This window comes from Thunnus albacares, chromosome 21 (genome assembly GCF_914725855.1).
Source record: "Thunnus albacares chromosome 21, fThuAlb1.1, whole genome shotgun sequence".
Classification (NCBI taxonomy): Eukaryota; Metazoa; Chordata; class Actinopteri; order Scombriformes; family Scombridae; genus Thunnus; species Thunnus albacares.
The window spans coordinates 20556595-20576716 of NC_058126.1; the positions used below are offsets into that span (position 1 = coordinate 20556595).

At 39.8% G+C, this 20122-nt stretch overlaps 2 protein-coding genes across 4 annotated transcripts in view; one reads left to right on the top strand and one right to left on the bottom strand.

Moving 5' to 3' along the window:
- Positions 1-5917, bottom strand: idi1 (isopentenyl-diphosphate delta isomerase 1). The gene is made up of 7 exons (XM_044339331.1): positions 5805-5917; positions 3990-4144; positions 2976-3148; positions 2768-2860; positions 2535-2665; positions 2301-2405; positions 1-891 (listed from the first exon to the last, which is right to left on the bottom strand). The coding sequence occupies exons 2-7, from the start codon at positions 4139-4141 to the stop codon at positions 679-681; spliced, it is 867 nt and encodes a 288-aa protein (XP_044195266.1). The 5' UTR covers positions 4142-4144; positions 5805-5917; the 3' UTR covers positions 1-678.
- The window catches only part of LOC122972332 (WD repeat-containing protein 37-like), a 25749-nt gene continuing 11162 nt past the window's right edge, over positions 5536-20122 (top strand). The window contains exons 1-11 of one of the 3 annotated variants that reach the window (XM_044339329.1): positions 5536-5813; positions 7072-7348; positions 9512-9608; positions 9795-9890; positions 10973-11037; positions 11289-11372; positions 16361-16499; positions 17062-17133; positions 18112-18156; positions 18314-18390; positions 18765-18999. In XM_044339329.1, the coding sequence (XP_044195264.1) occupies positions 7196-7348; positions 9512-9608; positions 9795-9890; positions 10973-11037; positions 11289-11372; positions 16361-16499; positions 17062-17133; positions 18112-18156; positions 18314-18390; positions 18765-18999 (1063 nt within the window). In that variant the 5' untranslated portion in view covers positions 5536-5813; positions 7072-7195. Of the gene's footprint in view, positions 5814-6024; positions 6325-7071; positions 7349-9511; positions 9609-9794; positions 9891-10972; positions 11038-11288; positions 11373-16360; positions 16500-17061; positions 17134-18111; positions 18157-18313; positions 18391-18764; positions 19000-20122 lie in introns of those variants that run through there. The other 2 variants (XM_044339328.1, XM_044339330.1) reach the window with 2 other exon arrangements.

A 20122-nucleotide genomic window follows, 5' to 3' on the forward strand; every position in this document is an offset into this window, starting at 1 on the left:
TGCCAGTGACCACAATCAAATACTTTATTGTGTAAAAGAGTACAAAGATACATCTTACTCACTGATATCATTGTCAACAAAGTGTAGAATGATAGTGATTGTTTGTATCATCACATCAGTACTTGGAGACACTATTCACCTCAACCTAATGACCTGGAATCAGGCACTTCAGTTTTCCAATATAAAAATAGGCTATCCTCTTCATGGTGATATTAATGACACTGCATTTTTCTACCTAATAAAATGCTCATGTTTTCTGTTCAGTCTGTAAATCCAGTGTGTGTACATGTAAATACGTGCATGTATTTGTTTTCTGAACATGACTTAAGACTGATGAGTCGGCCAAACAGCTCTACTGTCATCACCTGTCATCTACTGTGTAGATGGAAGCGTCTCAGTGCTACAAACCTACCATGAACCACATCACCTCTTACTTTTAGCAAGACTAAAACATTCTCTGCTTCTACTTTTAGAGCAGCAATCCTACACTTATTACTAGCTTGACAAAAGCAGCCAGTGAAACCATGAAGAATTCCGTGTGGATGTTTTTGGTGCTAGAGGATCAGAAGGGGTCAGGGGTCTCCAGCGGCTCAGCTGGCTGTGCTTGAATGTCAGGCAAGTACTAGAGCAACCACAGGTTTTGAAATGACTGGAGGTAAAGCCTGATCCTGGTTGTGGTTACATGCGGTGGATGTTGTTGTGATCCATGAACTGTTTGAGGTTCTGCAGGTTGTCCCACCACTTGAAGAGGAAGGTCTCTGCGATGAGGCTGAACCAGGGAGTGATCTCCAGCTCCTTGCGCTTGGCCTTTGCCAGCATCTCCTTCAGCTCCTCTTTGCTCACGTAACAGTGGCTTTTGATCTCATTAGGGTCTGGACTCAACTCCACGTCCTTCATTGAGACATGAAAAAAAAGACGATGTCATTGTCCATAACGTCAGGCTGAGAGACATGATGCATGCATGCAGACAAATACAATCCAAACACAAACACTTCATCAATATATAACTGTATACTGAATTTAAGCTTTTCTTCTATTTAATCACTTTAGACTCTGCATTGTATCAACTAGTTTTGCAAGGATCAATGACATCTGCACTTCTCAAGTTTAAAGTTATATCTTATAGAATAAGCATTTTAATTGGATCGAGTTGTATGCAAGCTTAATCACAGAAAACCTATTTGCATCTCTCGTCTTAGAAAAGTCCTTGAGTTTGTTTATTCAACTTTCTCCCTTTAGCCATGATTTTCATCAAAGTGAGTTTATACTGCTATAGGAAAACAATAGCATATGAACTGACGCTGCATTGGCAATAAATTGATTCATATCAGAACGGAGCGAAGGATCTCTGGAAAAGCTGGTTGTAGCTAAAAAGCTCTTTCTGTTCTGTGTTAATGATGTAGCAGAAGTTTTAAATATCTGGTCAAATGTTGTCAATGTGTCATTAGACACAGGAAGAGAATACTCATCAGCCCCAGTTTGCCTCTCATGTATTACCACTATAGTCAAGTCATTCAACTAACTGTTTTGGTTTTAAGGCCCCAACTTTACTGTTTTGGTTCACTAGAAAGTTTTAAAAACTGACTTTACACTACCTGCCCAACACCAATCATCATTTAGCAGCTAAAGAGCCAAAGATTAAGAGACAGACTTAGTAGTCTGGTGGCCAGAAACATGACACCAAATGAATGTTGCTCATATCTGTTGGATGTGTAAATTAGCAACTGTTTGTTCACCACATTAACTTAACAGGTGACTTTACATCAGTGTTACAGCTTTTACCCACAGCCCCTGAAGGGCTGTGTCCACCAAAGCTTTTCTCCAGTTAAAATCAGTTAATGCAGGTTTAAGCATAATTTTTTCTTAAAATGAAATACGCTTGCATCGTTTAACAACACCTACCACAATTCCCACAGACTCTTTTATCATCTGGATGAGAATATATTCTGTCCATTGAATTAAGAAAAAGATGTTTAGCCTGTTTCCCAAGTTGCAACTCTTCCCTAATCCAAACAAAGATATAATAACAAAAAATGTCTGTGATCACTTTGCACGATCTGAACCAAAATGTAAAAGTTCTAATAATCAGTTTTATTTGTCTATATTGATGTTACTTTATAGTATTTTATATTTTCTGTGATGCAACTTGAGAAACAGGTAAAAAATAACTTTGATATAGTGCAGTGGACAGAATACTTTTTCATCCAGATGGTTAGAAGAGAATTTAAAGATCATGAAAATACAAGAAAAGCACAAACTAGGTTGAGCTTCACTTTACATGACCTAATGTATAACTGTACCTTCTGCATGAAGAGGATGTAATCAATCTCATGTTCTCCCCAAACACCGTCTGACTGGGCCTTGTAGTGGATTCTTGTTAGATATGTCATTTCATCTGGAGTCACCTGTGGAGCAACAGGAAGAAGGAGGAGATCAGACGCTGGAGAAGATCCTCCATAATCTTCTTCCACTTAATGCAGAAGCCAGGAGCACTGTGTAAGTACATACATGTGCACTCAACACACACAGTTTACCTGTTCCATGGGGATACCCAGTTCAGCTTTGAGTCTCCTCTGAGCAGCTCTCCTCACTCCAATCGCATCCTTCTCCTCCAGCTCACTGTCTGTGTGTAAAGGATGACTGCAGCATGTGTTTGTGAAACAGCCTGCGCACACAAACACACTGGTCAAACACGTTGCTACTAATGCTGCTTAGTACCCTTGTTATGCCACATATGACACAATAGTGTGTGTGATTTGCCGCTAACCTGGAAAAGTGATTTTGGCGTCAGACCTCTGTTGTAGGAGCAGCTTCTCTTCGCTGTTGAAGATGAAGACGCTGAAAGCTCGGTGTAACAAACCTGGTAAAACAAACAAATGATTAACCAGAAATGTTTTAGGTACAAATCTGAAACAGGGAGAAAAGATCAGACAAGACAGGTGTTTGCATTTTAATGTAGCCGACAGGTACTGTACCTTTGTCAATGTTGGAGTTGAGGTGGCAGTTTTTCTTGGTGTCTGCTCCAATCTTCTGGTCGTTCTCGTCGATGAGGATGCACATCTCAGCCAGCAGCTGCACCTGCTTCTCGTCCAGGTGATCTGTGGTTATCTCAGGCATTCTGACTGCAGACTGTAGGCGTCTCACCTCACTGCAGTGCACGGGGAGGAGCGAACAGACAGCAGGTGTTGGTTTAGTGTGTTTTCTGGACCTGAACAATAACTGTGCACTTTTAAGATAAAAGATAAGATTTCCCAAACAGCAGGTTGTGCCTCCCCAAACATCCTTCTTACTGTTATTTTGTATGTTATGGCAACAACCAATGAAGCTGTTTTAAATCATTGATTATTCTTAATTGTTTTATTCTTCTAAAGTCCACGAGGATGTCTTCTGATTGTTTGTTTTGTCTGAGCAACAGTTTAAAATCCCAAGATATTCAATGTACATTGAAAGAAAAGGTGCAAATGGTCACTTTAGAGAAGTTGGACTTAGTAAATGTGAGGTAATTTTGCTTTAAACCGACATAAATGATCACTTATCGAAATTATTGTCAACTACTGCTAATCAATTGATTGGCTATAAGTTTCACTTGCTTTGATGCTCTATCCTGCATGCTATGACCTGTCAGTCTCCTGCATGAACACATTGTGCTTCTCTGACACATGGTTTACATTTTTTGTAAACAAAATGTGTAATATTAAAATAAGTGCAGCTTTCTTTATTTCATGTATGCCGAAATAAAGACAACATATATATGTGTTCAGAGAATGCTTTGTTAACATTTTGGAAGTGTTTATTTGAACTAATATGCAAAGACTTATTAAATGCTGTTTTTTTTTAAATACAGTTTGGCCTGACAACAGACAGGCTGCAGCAGAGCTCAGCTATCAATACATACAGTTCTTCTCAGCTTAGAGTCAATAGGCTTAACTCTTCTCAAACACTTCCGCACTAACATAGCTGCTGCAGACGCCTACAGGACTCTCACTTACCTGGATATGGTTCTGTAGCAGGCGGCGGTAGGTGTGCTGAGAGGTCTGGGCCACGATGCTGCGACTCTACCGGTGCCAGGTACGTTTAATTTCAGTACAGCGGCTCCCTCGCAGGTCACCATCCGGAGCACCGCCCACACAGCCCGCACCATCGCCTGACCAAAACAGAAAACCAATCACAAGGATTGAAGGTGCGGGTGTTAGTAAAACCCGGAGAGGATCACACTTAGTCAGGATCATGGTCAGGGTCTGTATATACAATTTTTGGTACTGAGTAGTAAGTGTTATTTCCTGATTACTTACGCCTAAAAAGTATAGAAAATGTCTATTATTCCCTTCAACTATTGTTTTTGTGACCTGGACAATGATATTTAGAAGTTCACCTCCAAAGGAAAAACGGGACAATTAGCACGTTATTCATGTAAAATCAGAAAAACAACATGAATCAATATTAATATGTATTTCAATTCAATTGTATTTATATAGCACCAAATCACAACAAAAGGAACAGAAAACAAGTAAAAATGTGTTACATGGTGTAATACCTGAGGACCGTCTGAGGATCCTGATGATGAAGATGAACTCACCTTTTTCTACTGTTATGTAACCTCATGACAAGACCATCAGAGAGTATGTTACATAAAGTATGAACCTGGATAAGTAGTTTAACTCTGTTCTCTCCATATACTGAATGATTTGAACCCATTAAAGCTCTTACACATGTGCTTAACTGATCAGTTTAGGGACTGCAACTAACTACTAATTATTTCCATCTGCTAATCAATTATCAAAACTGGTGTCAATTAGGTTTGTTGCCAATTAAGTAATTGATTAATCAACTAAAAATTTTAGCACCAGATTAATTTCAAACAAAGAAAACCATCTTGTATGAATTTTACTGCCTTTGATTTCCATCAATTTCTCTATTAAATGTTAATATTCATTGATGGAGGAAACATTTAGATCTTCTATTTAAGTAAAAGTATCAGCGCCACAAAACCCCGTTACAAGTAAAAATCCTGCACTAAAAATGTTTCTTAAGTACAAGTGTTACCAGAAATATTTAAATTAAGTATCAAAAGTACAAGTGCTCAATGCAGTAAACATGGCCCCTGTGAGTATTATCCTGCTGTATATATTATTAGATTATGAGCTGAACTTATGCATTAACATGTAAGCAGCATTTTACTGCGGCTGATGGAGAAGTCACACATTTTAACAACTTTGTATTCCTTATTCTATGACAGTTAATCATATTTTAGGGCTGCAACTAATAATTATTTCCATAATCAATTAACCTTTTGATTATTTTCTCAATTAACCGCTTAGTTGTTTGCTCCATAAAATGTCAGAAAATAGTGAAAAATGTCAATGACTGTTTCCAAAAGCCCAAAGAGACCAAATGTCAAGTTTTATTTACAAAGATACTCAGTTTACTGCCATACAGGACTAAGGAAACCAGAGTAAGAAGTTGTACATTTCTCTAAGCTGTAATGGTGTATAAAGTATAAAAATGGAAATACTCAAGTAAAGTACAAGTACCTGAGTAAATGTACTTAGCTTCCACCACAGGTATACAGGTAATACTACAACTCACTCAACATCAGTGGACACTAGTTAATAAAGATATTCCCTTCCAGCAAACTCCACTTCGTGTTTTACTCTCAACACTTGTCGTCAACACGCCATCAGACCACTTCCCCGCACGGCCCGCACGGCCGCACCACCCAGGCCTCCTATCAACTGGATACAAGCATGCATTGTCTGCCACACACACAGCCTACAGAGAAACCGAAAACACCTCCAGTTACTTACCTGTGTCAGGTAGACAACCCCGCTTCTTTTATCGTATTTTGCGTTTGTTTATGGCGACATTTTAAAGCTTGAACGCTGTGCTCGACCGACCTTAGCCTTCACTCCCTGCTTCTGACGTCACGCATTTTCATTGGATGCCGTATCGACGGCGAGGCAGCCCATTGGCTCACACAAAGTGCAAACACAACCCACGTGACACGGCAGTTGGTGCACCAATAAAAAAAAATACGTGATGTGTCAAAAAAAAAAGGATTAAATTAGTGATACTTGTCAAAGTGTAGCGTGACATTTATCCCCCAATAACTTAACTCACACGTCGCCATGTTGACACTCACTGAAACATAGCCTCACATCATTTCAGTTTGCGTCAGGACGCTGCCGTTGAGCTGCTGTGTGATGTTCTCACGTTTGACGCCGCAGTGAAGGTGAAATGTGGCAGCTGGCGTGCAGATATGGCAGATAATCGTGTTTCTTCACCTCCATACTTGCTAAGTATGAAGTTAAGGGGGCTGTGACAGCGGTGAGTGTCTGTCTTGTTCCGTGTATGCAAGGACAGTTTCGGTTACCAATCATGAAAGAACGTCGAATATTAATTTTTATTGGCTTCATTCTCCATGTTAATGAAGTTAATTTGCCAATTCATGTGTGTTCTGGCTTCATTTAGTCATTCATTCTGCCTGTAACGTTATCTATGGCGTTATATCACAACTGCACGACTCAGCATTGTTGTCAAACATAATTACATCATAGCAGATGACTTAAGGTCTGTCAGACATGCTAATAGTACATTTGGATTACACAATTTACCAACAACAGAATGGCTAATTTCACAGGCGTTTTACCGGCTGTTCCCACAACCGTCTTTCAACCACAAGTAAGGTGAATTAACCCAACAAGAGGTTTTAGTGATCAAGTGCTTACATTGCATTGGGAATTTACGATTTCCCTATTCATCAAGTCAGGTGTTACTAAGTACAGTATAATGTACATTTGATAAGCAAAGCAGCATGAAATTGCAAGATTTTTGAATGGAGTTTGCAGTTATGTTGTTTCATTATAATAGAATAGCAGGTGTCAGGGCAAATCTTGCAATTTGTAGTGTTGTTTTAACTTTAATTATTCCCAGACACTATTGGCAGTCCTAAATACATACTGAAATATCTATTTGTATTAGTTCAGATCTCTGTGGGAAAGGCTACCCTTAACCATGAGTAGTTGCTGCATTGACTGTGAACATGAACTTGACTTTTATTTTTTTTACCTGCAGGCAGGTGGAGTTAACCGACCAACCTAACCCACCCACCCAGCAGCCAGCGAGAGCCCGGCCTTTGTTTACCTGCTTCTCAGGTAGGAGTTGAGCAGGGGGCAGGGCCACCCAGGAGGTAGGAGGGATGCCCGTGGAGGGCGGAAGCAGCAGCGGCTCTGCTTCGGCTGCCCGTCACCCCAAGCAGAAGCGCAAGGCTCACAGTTTGTCTATCAGGCGCACCAACAGCACAGAGGAGAGGCCACCAGGCATCCAGAGAGGAGACATGCTGGAGGGACAGGTAAGGGAGATGCACAGATGCTCTTTCTCTGTCTCATACTCATGCACACACACACACTGACAGCTGCAGACAACATTTGGTAAACATACAGCAGCTCAGAAAACATGTAATATTTACATATATGTTGTAGACATGACCCTCAGAGCTTCCTGTGCATCTGCTGAAAAACATGTACCGGCTTATTCTTTGTTAGCATTTTGATTGTCACTCAGTTACAGTTTGAGGCTGGTTTTTGTCAGTCACAAGATTACAGTACCAGCCGGTTTAGCAACATTGCATTTTGACGATAACTACCTGGTGTTGCAACATTCACAACTTCCATGCTACTTTATGTTTATGAGATTGTGGAATTCCTCCTCTAGAAAAAATGTTGGTGTCTTTTTTTTTAGGCAGCTACAAGATCTAGCTTAGTCAAATTGTTGATATCCTCTATATTCCTGCCTGGTGTGGATGTGCATGTTGGTTACTGATTTCTTCTAATTAAAACAATCTGCTGTGACTTTTTAGCCCCACTGGTGTCATCAAGTTAGTGATTAACCAAGGGATCTATTTCTTCCAGAAATGGAAGAGCCTAAGCTTTTCGGTGAGCAGGCATTTCTTGACGCAGGCCGGTTGTAGCGAACTGTCAAACTTCTTCAGTGCTGAGATAAAAGCTGGTTTCTGTTTGATCAAGAACATCCTGGTGGTTAACATTTGGGAGTTGGCTGTAGAGAGGATTTATTCAGAGTCAGATTAGATGAACAAAGGGTGTTTGAGTGACCGTTTAGTGTTTTAGATTATATCATCATGTATTTTTGTCATGGAAGATATGGACAATACTCATAATTTGTGTTTGTTTTCGGGAGACATTTTGGCCAAGAGCTACTGGTTCTCCAGGATCTGTACAGGTGGGTCCCGTATTTAATGATGTTTGATTTCAAACAAGTGATTCCCAAAAGGCCCGTATGCCTTTTTTTATGATCCAGATCCAGATTTTTGGACTTACATGTAAATATTGTATATTCTAAAAGCAACATGTCCAAATGTTCATCATCAACATCAAAATATTCAGTCCAAAATAATGTGATGGTTGATATTTTCAGTATTTCCCAACCCTTGTTTTGAACTATTGAAGTCCTTTACTTTCTCTGCTTGACAATGTCCTTGACTTATCAGCCACTAAATCTAGAGCTCAGCTTGCATGGGCCTGTTGTCTCATCAAATATTAATATGGGCTGCTTGTCCATGTCTGATTAGTCTTTTCACCAGGCCTTTTTGTGTATTGCCCAGACAAGTTGGCTCTGTTTATGTACCCCCCCCACCCCCACCAAGAGAACTTGTTCCACATACACAGGCACGCTAAACAGCTTTATAACCCATATACAATGCACAGAATGCATTTTAATAATGCTGCCATTATTAGCCAGAGTATGCAGAGTTTTAGGGCCACAACTAAGCAGCTTTGAATGCATAATGGCTGCCTGTTTGTTAATTGACCTTTTTTTTTTTTTTTTGCAAAGTGTGTTGACATGTGGCACTGACAGAATAGTCAGGTGCTTAACGTGCGCTGCTGTGACAAACTGTTGGTCTTGAACGCGCGCCAGAAGAAAGAGTGACAGTCAAGTATTTGGTTTCCTCGTCTTTCACATGGCTAGAGGAATAAGCGGCAGCTCTCAGGGCGAGCTGTCAGATGCAGCTTTCTGAATCCTTTGTTTTCACGGCAGCCTATACTTCTCTGTGCATGCTAGTCTGGCGGTCAGCTGATAACTATGGAGGTAAGTCAGTGGACATGTAGCATATGACTGGTTGGACCCTGGCTGTTTTGTAGGTTGTTCACCGTTTGTAGGTTGTGGGTCTGTAGCCAGAAATGTAGCGATGAGTGTTCCCACAAATGCAGGTGGTGTCTGATTTCAAGAGATTTCTGTGGGTTGCTTTCGATTTGTTTAAGTGGTGTGTGTTTTATGAGTCACTCAAGCCTCCCTTTGAATAGTGATAATATATTAGATGCTTTGAATTCGTCATTGTAAAATTGTATTTGCTCTACAAATATACTACTATGTAATTAAAAGAGAATACCACACTACAGGAGGATGTTAAGCAAATACATTTTTCAGCCTAAATGACAGCTTACTATGAGGTTTATCAAATCTTTATTCTTTTTTTTTTTCTTGTCTGTTTGTCCAGGACTCCAAGCTGCCCATCTCCTTACGGAACAATCTTCTTGACCTTTTTGGCCAGATTGAACGCGAGTTTGAAAATCTCTACATTGAAAACCTTGAATGTGAGTCACTGATATGCAAAGTAGTCAAAATCTTTAGATGAAAAAAAAGAAATGTTGTGGAGTAAATGAGTTCTCGGTCACATACCTTACTTTATTGATCTTCAGGTGTTGATTGACTAAGCAAATGGTTTCAGAGCGCAGGTAATGTTTGTCTACTAAAGCCCTGTCACTGTCCTAACATTACAGTGCGCCGGGAAATTGACTCACTGAATGAGCGTCTGACCGGAGATGGACAGACTATTGAAGGAGGAGACCCCACCAAGGGCGCTCTGAAAACAAAAGGTTCAGTATTTCCTACATGATCTGTTGGAGTTATGTTATTCTTTCAGTTTCCTGTTTTTCTCAACACATTGAACAGATGCTTCTTTTTTTATACACTTATCTGCTTTCTTGCCAAGATTCAGATGAGAAGATTGACACCACTCTCATATCTGTACAATATAATATGAAGCTATAGCCAGAAGCCAGTTAGCTTAGCATAGCATAGCCTAAAGCTAACCTGGCTCTATGCAAAGGTGACGAAATCTACCTACCTGCACTTCTAAAGCTCACAGTATACTTTTGTTTAATACCCATAAAAATTGAAGTTATTAAACAACATGTTGTGGTTGTAAAGGATGTTATGTGCTGGACTATTTTTTGGTCAGGTGCTGTAATATCCTGTCTTATTGTCACCATGAGGTTGCTAAACAACCAGTGGAGACACTTTGCCAAAAACTAGACCAGCACAAAATCCCTGTGAAACCACAATGGTTTGTTTATGGATTGAACAGTTAATTAGTGAGCTTTAGAGCTGCTGATAGGCAGCTTTTGTTACCTTTAGCCAAAGCCAGGCTAGCTGTTTTCAGTCTTTGTGCTAAGCTAAGCTAACCGGCTGCTGGGGGTAGCTTCATATTTACTGTGCAGACATGAGAGTGCTATCAATTGTTTCATCTTTCTATTATTATGTTATGTGATGTTAGTTCACCGTCTTTAATAAGTTCAAACATAATCTCAATTACCTCTCACACCGCAGAGGGTGACAGCGTGAAAGTGATAACAAGGTGCTATAGAAGACTTGTTTATATGCTGTAGGACTGAATCAGAAGTATAAAAGTATCTCAAACCAAAAAGCACCACGACATGAGTTACACAAATCCATCCCTGCTTCCACTTCATATGTGTTGAAACGTCATTAGCAGCCATGCAGACACTACTGACAACTAATTACCAGAAACACACAACACGGCTTTGTATCGTTGAGCTGTGTGCAATTTAAAGTCTTGACTTTTTATTAGGCCTTTACTGCAGCAGTGAAACCAACCAATGAGTTTGTCACTCAATGGTGAATTTCATTCATTGTTCTTTGTCTCTCCATCACACAGCCAGCCACAGCACCAGTCAACTGTCACAGAAGCTCAAGACAACCTACAAAGCCTCTACCAGCAAGGTACGTGGTTCCAGCTATGTTAGGCCGCTCTATAGATCGCAGAAGATGTGTCATCTGTGTAAATATTTGAGCTGTTGAGATTCAGGCCTGGGGTGATGGTAACAGACTATCAAAAGCCTTTTGTTGCTGAGTGAGGGGAAGGAGGCGTGTAACAGTTTGTGAAGTAACGATGCATTCATAGAATTGAACATTTTTTGGACAAAATGACCTCTCCCTTGATTTCTTCCTTTTTTAATCTCTTGCCGTTATAGCGCTTGTACACTTTCCAAGGCAAAATAGGTGGACCTCGCAACTTCAGTGTGGCCACATGGGAGTTGTTGGGAGGAGATTCATGGGTAACTTCCTGAATGCTCTGTTTGTCACTAAGCATCGTGGGGGGCAGCTGCGGGCTGAGTCTCTTTTTTAACGGAAGTCTGACCTTGACTCCTCATCTCTTCTCTGCTCTGCACCCTCTCAGAAGTCATGTGGGTGAACGGCTGCATTTGTCAGATCTAGAAAACAAGTTTTTACACTTTCTTAAAAGGGAACATTTTATTTTTGGAAGTGTCTTGTTGGTTAACTTACTCATCACATTAAAGGGAAACTCCTGGGTTTTTTCTACCGGGACCCTATTTTCCCATCGTTTTGTGTCTAAGTGACTAATGGGGACAATGGTTTTTGAAATTGGTCCAGTCTCACTCAAGGAGAAGTCTCATTCTGAAACGGTGGATATGTGAGTGACAGTTGGAAAGAGGAGTGCCGGGAGGAGTTTGTTGTGTTGGAGTGCAGAAAGCGTAGCTTAGTGTTATCTTAAAGACATGGCTGAATATTTAGCTGATTTCGACAACAACTCAACTCTCGTGGGATTTCAGAACGAAACTTCTCCCTCAGCAAGACTTGGTTAGACACAAAAATTAAACAACAAACAGACCGGATCAAGCGAAAGGTAAAGAAAAATGTTTTATCTCCCCTCATGGTCTTTTCATAATGTTGTCAGACACTTATAACAACAATCTGAGCCTGTCAGTGGCAAAAATAAGCACTTTTAGTGAACTATTGCACCAATCCCCAAGGATTACATTGTAGCCCATTTCGTGGCTGCTGGCTGAAGCACTCTCACTCAATCATGGACCAGTTTCAAAAGTTGTTGTCCCCATTAGTCACTTAGACAGAAAAAGACGGGAAACTAGGGTCCAGGTTGAAAAATCCTGAAGTTTCCCTTTGAATCCTCTACCAGTAGAGAAGAACCATGAGACGACTTTAGTCTCTTTCCATCAGCTGTCTTAAAACAATATAATATGATGAAAATTAATAATTGATGTGGAAAACTGTTTTTATCAAAACGGTCAAGTTTAGTCATCCGGCAACCATTAAAAACCTCTCTTTGAACAGCTCTTAAAGGTATAAATACTAATATTTATAATCAATGAAAATCCTGTGAAATGGCGTTTTATTTCCCGCTCTACCTAAAATGTTTGCTTGACATTGCCTTTCTTAAATCTGACTCCACTGAATGCAGCCAAAGTCTGAGCTAGATGAAGAGTGAGAAACAATCCTCTTCTGACTTGTAAATTAGAAAAGAGGACACAAGGGATCAAGGGACGACTTCTTAGATTAACCTCCGACAGAACTAGCCGCTACATAATATACAGCTAACCTATCAGCTGGCTAAGAAACATGACGAAAAACTCATTTCGTCAAGACTCAAGAGACCGGAAACTAATGCAATGATCTGCACTAACTGTAGCCTCAGTTTCTTACTGCGTTGACCTTGACTGGAATGAGCTATTTTTTTTTCTCTCACTGCTCATAGTCTTCTAATGACAGGAAAGAAATAAGATTGTGTTGTACGTGTAATGTGAGCATAAACACACCTGACAGAATGAGAACATACATTAACACAGTCTGACACGAGTAAACCAGATGCTTTGCTGTTGCATCTAATGACTACCAATGATGAAGCTTATCGCTGTGGTCGGCCGTCTGCTTGCAGCAGCATGTACGTTACAGATTGTGACAAATAGAACAACAATTCACTCTCTAGTTTGTTCATCAGGATGTCTGCAGCGACTAAAGGCCACATGTAACCAGACCACCAGACATGCTTATTTTTAGAGGTGCACCACACGTCTCATATACCTTTTGGCAGAACATCCCCCTGATAGGAAAACACACCTTGTTTACAAGATATACACACACACACTGGCTTTAACAGGCTACTATTCTAGGAGCTTTTATCACAAAGTAAGTTCAGCTGGCTCTCTTTGGGTCACCTGGCTTCACTGAGACTAACATTGGCAATCCTGGATAACTGGTATCATAAAGCTAGTTATCAACCGGCTCAGTCAACTCTGGGTTTTCCTCGATAGCTCGCTTCTAAGCTCCAGCCTGCTCATGTGACAGAAGCAGAGGTCTTCATTACCAGCAAGTGCGTAGGTTTGGTTTCAGCTTTGGTAGGGGCATTTTTTGTCAGACGGCCAAAATAATTGTGTATGTGTACGTGCTCTCTATCACTCTTCTCTCTTTCATAGGCACATGCGTGCACACGCACACACATAAAGAGACCGTCTCTGCAAAATATTTACTGAATATGCATTTGCTGACTTACCTGAAACCGGACTTGTATCATGTTTCTCTGATTTTTTTGTATATGTTATTTTATTGATAGACTACGTAACTATAAATCTGAGACCAAAATAATTATTTAAAAATAACATATTATAGACTGTCACAAGGCTTTCCACAAGGATGTAGAGTAGCCAACCACACAGTCTGTAAGTAGTTATTAATATTTAAAACCATGTCTTATTTATTATTTATTTATTGGCACCTTCACTTTAAGGTTTATCAAGGGAACAACAATAAGAAGGTTATTTTAAAGGGGGACATGTGTATTGGTTTTAAATTAAATGATTTATAAAATAAACCTATGCCAAAAATGAATCATGTGAATCTACTGAATCAACTCAACTTCTAGTCATCTTCGTCTTCATTTTCATCTTCACTATCATCCTGAGTGTGAGGCTGAGGCGTAGCCTACGTTTTCCTCATATGACACAGGCCTGTTACTTTGACAACAGCGCCTGTTTTAGTGTGTTTGTTTTAGATTGCTCTGCTGTAAAATGCACAATGTAAATTAAGATAATTCATTCATTTGTTCATTCATTACTTTCAGTAGACTGTTTCATACTTACTGTGCGATCGTCAAGTTGCTGCCACCAGTGTTTTCAGATGTTTTCCGAAGTAGCTTGTCTAATGAGGATGTCCCCTGTCTGTGCAAGCAATTCAATTCTTAATGTGTTTAGTCATCAATTATCTTGCTAATATTTGTCAAACGCTTAAGACGACTCTCTGCTCTCTACTCGGTAGGACACAACCTCTCAGATGAGCGCACACACACACAGTCATATAGAGCATGTGACTGACGCAGAGAGAGAGGCACGTTTCTCTATCATCGTGCTCACATTGTTTTGAAGTGGATGCTAGTGGTTGTAAATGTACACGCATAGTGAATCACAACTTGTTAAACAAAACTATTTTATTAGAATCAAAATGTAATATAATAAAGTAGCTGGCTGGACTTAAACAAACAGTCGTGTTATGGAAAGCTCTGAAACTTCACCTGAGTTCTGTCCTTCTTTCAGTTTGTGGATTTGGGCGACACAACTCTGCACCTGTCTGCGTGTCTCTGTGACATCAGAGCTCACCTGAGAGGCTGCAGCTCACCTGTCTGTGTGTCTCTGTGACATCAGAGCTCACCTGAGAGGCTGCAGCTCACCTGTCTGCGTGTCTCTGTGCCGCTCAGGCTGCTGCTGCTGACAGGATTTTGATCATAAAATGATTCCTGACAGTCACAAACAGATCAGTTGGACAAGCTGTTGCTAATTTAACTCATAAATAATGTTAATGTCTTAATGACACATATGCAACAATAACTCTGCTCTTGATCCACTCATGGAAAAAGGGAGAGATGGCATTACATAGTAAATATTTCTCCCATTAATTTCAAAGATGAATGTTTGGATTGATTACAGAACATTCTCATTAACTAAGCTCAACTCTTACTGTAAAAAGGACCAGATGTCTTAATTTGCATTGGGGAGGAATATTCACCAGCAGTAATTAAGTTGTTTAATTAAACAGCATGTCTGAGCAACAATCACAAATTAGCTTACAACAGCTAACGCCTGAAATTAAATATAATATCAAATGATCTGAGTTTCGTCCAGTGAAGTCTTTTTCACTTCTGTGACATTTGAAACATTTAAACTATAAATACTAACATCTTCAGATTCTCCACCACTTTTAAACAGAAGGCACAGGCTAGAAATAACTTTTTATACAGACCTTTTGAAATATGATCAGCATGTTCAACATGTTCAGTAGTTTAGAGTGAATATAGACAACAAAAACAACAAAATGTCACTATTGTTTAGTGACATTTTTAAGCATTTTTTATCTAATGATGAACAAACTATTATGAATACGGGATCATTAGTTAAAAGTAAAGAAAGACTGTAGAGATAGTCAGTGCAAAAATAACTGAGGAAAAGAAATGAATGCCTGATAATGACAAAATGTTGCATTTATAATTAACTGAACTAAATAGCAGTGTTCACAGTTAATATGCAGCTATAATTGCCATTCATTAGTCTGTGGTAAACAATCTCTCAGTTTGTTTTAAACCCAGAGTGGATACATAATTGTGCAAAAATGTGTCTTCTATCTCTGACATAATTATCATGGAAAGCACAATGATTATATTGATCTATAAAAATGTCTCCATGTTTTTTTCCCTTTAATCACTTTTCACTTTATTATAAACTTTTGTCCTTCTGCCAGTTTCATGATACCAGAAAACTTGAACTAAACCCAGAGAAAGCTGGCTAAGCTGTTTATCTTGCTTTGTGATACAGGCCCTACATCCAACACACTGTGCTTTATTAGTTAATGTGTTGGTCAGAGACCAACAACAGACTGTGTGACACATGTAAACATTGAAAGGCCAGTCTGTGTTATTGTCATGTAGATTTCAATTTTATTACCGTCATTTATCAAACACAAATAAACCCAATTTATTCACTTCTTGTATCTGTGCCACAGTAGGTCTCATAGTAAACCATTAGTGCTGTAAGTCGTATAAATGCTGCTATTCATATCGGCCCATTTACTTAAAATACTTGGCACTCATATCAGTTCTGAAAACTTTGAATCGGTGCACCTGTTTAATTTTAGTTGGACTCTAAGCATATGTTTAGCTTGGCTTTGGTTCAGCACCAGGAGGAATACTCATCCCTCTTTATCTTCTCTCCATCATGCCCGCCTCTCTTCCCTGCCTGTTCAGATTGTGTCTAGTTTCAAAGCCACCACTGGTTCCCGGGCTTTGTGCCAGCTGCTGAAGGAGTATGTGGGCCACCGGGACGGGATCTGGGACCTCAGTGTTACCCGAACTCAGCCAGTGGTCCTGGGAACCGCATCTGCAGGTACACCAAATCCCTTTACTGTTTAAATCTATCATTCACTGCTCTATACACAGTAGACATGCCACATACTGTAGTGGTAGTAATGGAAAAATTAGAATAATTAGTGTAGAATAATTAAAGACTAAAGGTGCTGCGTTCAATATTTACATCATTACATCACTGTCAAATTAATTGTAATACTTTGGTGCAATTTCCAGAAAAGTACAACATTGTTTTGATGATTGATGGCATTTGTTACGCAACACTATTATTGTCACTGCTCATATTTATTTCTCCAGGCAAGAGTTGCTATAAACTTACAGCGTGTCAGTTGATTCTTTGAGGAGATGATAAACATGTTCAATCTGTTTTTATTTCCATCGTCTGCCATCGCTAGAAACTCTAAAAAAGTTGGGCTCAGTGGAACATTTCTGGATTGTTTTATGGTACGAGGTGAAACAAGAGATCCAACTTGGTAGCACACGATGTAAATACAGTACTTTAGTAAATCATTAGGTGATAAAGAAGTCAGCCTCCAGTTACTTGATGTGATATATTGTCCACCCCTGCTCTCATTTAACAGACCACTCAGCTCTGCTGTGGAGTATAGAGACTGGCAAATGTCTGCTGAGGTATGCCGGACACGTGGGATCAGGTAATAAAAAACTTTTATAATTGTATTTGTGTAGAATAGTGCTGGGCGGTATAAAGATTCATCCAGTGTCCATGTTTAGTGGTTACACAGCTTGGATTAGTCTTGTCCGTGGACACTTGTAGATTTTCCAAGTCTGGCAGCAAAAGGTCCCACTGCAAAAAGTTTCCTCTTCACTCTTCAGGAGAGTGACTGCAGGAACATCAGCAGTTACTATCATTACTGTATGTTGACTTTCCGGACTGTCCTGTTGCCCTTCTGCCTCTGTTCTTTGTTTTTCTTCTTCCAGTTATTTTATCTCCTCTCTGCGTACTCCGGCTCAAATAAATAGGCTCGGCCAGTCAAAGTGAAATGACTCATAATCGTCCTCATAATAGTCCACGGGATAATCCGTCACTGCACTTAGTTTTTTTCCTTACAGTCTAACCATGGTGTCAGCCTGATACATGTAAACAAACCACTGTGAGTGGATGAATATGTGGGTGGTTTGGTTAGTTGGCAAACTGTCCCAGATATAGATCTCTATGCAGTTATACATAATACTGCTACAGGCAGCCAGTTCCTGTGTTTACTGTCATACAGACTCTGAAACAAACTTTTGAAGTGTTTCATGTAAACTCTATGTACTCCTGACAGTAGAATAAGCCTCTATAAATCTATATAAAGGCCCAGTCATGCAAAAAACCAAACAAAAAAAAACATGATGTACCGTGAAGCCGCACAAATCTTAAAAAATACTGTGATACAAATTTTCGGTCACACCGCCCAGCACTAGTGTAGAACCACGTAGACATGTCAAAATGCTATTTACAGCATTAATAATCAGTCACTGTTGGATCAAGGAGTGTCTCTGTCTATATTTGCTCACTTAGTGTGATGATATGAATGTTTGATATATGTCTATATATATATATATATATATATATATATATATATATATGTCTTGTTATCTTATCAGCAAAGTTGTTGTCTCTCCCACAGTCAACTCCATCAAGTTCCACCCCACAGAGCAGATGGCCCTCACAGGTATTTAAACGCACGTGTTTATTTTATTGCATTGGCTACATTTAATATTTCTTTCTCCTTATGATTATTTGACCGTCTTTCCCCTGCCGCCGTTGCCTCCAGTAGTTGATTTTGAGTAGATCTACATGTTTGTTGATGTGTGCTTGTGTTGCCGCAGCCTCCGGGGACCAGACGGCTCACATCTGGCGCTACATGGTGCAGCTTCCTGCCCCACAGCCACCACCAGATGTCAGTGTGAGTAGCTTTGTGCTGTTACTGCTGGAATATGCTGGAATCTCATGGAGTTTTGAGACATGTATTCATAACAGGGAGTTTTCAGAGTCAGTGAATATTAAGAATTAAGTCACTTTACAAGTAATATCACAATTTCTCTACTTGTTTCATGCTGGTTTTCAGGTCTGCTGCCATGAAAATCTCTCATTTATCTCACTTGTTACTCATGCTTTTTCTCACTTTTTGTTAGTTAGACCTCCTTATTGATCTTTGTTACCCAGTTTTTGGTAAATGAATCACCAAGAACAAATCCAAGCTCTCACAGTGGTTTTTTTTTTAATTTTTGTATCACTGCAGCGCACTGACCGACTGAACTATTCTTTGTGCTCTCACAGGCTCCATGTGATGACGACCAGGACTCATCGGACAGAGAAGAAGGCGAGGTGGACGGCGAGGGCCCTTGCGAGGTCCCCACCGTCCGGGTCGCCACCGCAACCCTGAAGAGCCACCAGGGTGTTGTCATCGCAGCGGACTGGTTGGTGGGCGGCCGACAAGTGGTGACAGCTTCCTGGGATCGCGCTGCCAACCTGTACGAGGTGGAGACATCCGAGCTGGTGCACACACTCACTGGTATGCAGACATCATAATGTTTATCTGGTGTAGGGTGACCGGATGAGAATGAGTGAAATTTGGGACAGGGGAGTTGGGGTAGGTGTGGCCTCCTGAAGAAGATCAGTTTGTACAAATGGATCAAATAGAGAGAGATCGATTGGTTGTGAGGATGATATGAATGTTTACATGATGCGTGAAGCGTAATGCACAGGTGACAGATATGTTACAGTCGTTTTAAACACATTTTCAGCTGCTGAGATTGTCATTAAGCTTTAGGAGCTTACAAACACATTAAGATATTTTTATCACAAATCCCTCTCACGGCTGCACTCCCCATCATCTGCTTTAAAACAGGTCGAATGACATCAACAATGTTATTTATGATAGCTTAATCAGTGCAGTAGACAAGTAAAAACACATCAGTTATAATTAATTATTTTACAAAAACGAACTGGATATTTTTAAATAACTAAAATCAGGAGTTATAGCCTACATAAGAGATTTGAACAGAATATTTTCACAGATTCAGAGAGTAAAAAAAAAACTATTGAGCTACTTCATGTAGACTAATTGATAATTTAATGAAAAGCTCCTCTCATTTGAATTTAGAGTCTTCTACATTTTCTCCAGGTGACAGCAGCAGCTTGTTGCGCTTATCTCCGTTATGTTATTAATTATTCATGACAATTTGGCAGCGCTCCAAAAGACACAATACCTTCAGTGCAGCATTTTTCAATATTCCTGTGTCACCAAGTCAGGTCTGAAAGGTCTCCTCAGCATTTTTGCCTTCAAGTCTCAAGTCAAATCGAGTCTCACAGCATACAGACAGCTCTCGTTTTAGCTTCTTCATATTATCTGTTACTATTATCTAAACGGTTCATTTTCGGGACAAACAGGACAGGATTTGGGATTCAGAACTGTCCCAAATTTTTTGGGACGTCTGGTGACCCTAATCTGGTATCTTTATATTTACAATGTGATTTGATTTTTTTGGGGATAATTTGCATGTTTTTTTTATTTGTTCTGCCATAATATTCTTCTGCTGACACAGCAGACGTACATTTTGGAATTTGTGTATTTGTATCAATATGTTCCAGTGCTTGAAACTCACCAGTAATTCTAGTTCACTCCCTAAAAAACG

Bases quoted from the DNA above. Each gene is read 5' to 3' on its own strand.
- idi1 (XM_044339331.1), bottom strand. From the start codon at position 4,141: ATGGTGCGGGCTGTGTGGGCGGTGCTCCGGATGGTGACCTGCGAGGGA. The intron at 2,861-2,975 runs GTACAGTACCTG...TTGTTTTACCAG, and splicing joins CAACTCCAACATTGACAAAG to GTTTGTTACACCGAGCTTTC. The intron at 2,406-2,534 runs GTAAACTGTGTG...GTTGCTCCACAG, and splicing joins TGGGTATCCCCATGGAACAG to GTGACTCCAGATGAAATGAC.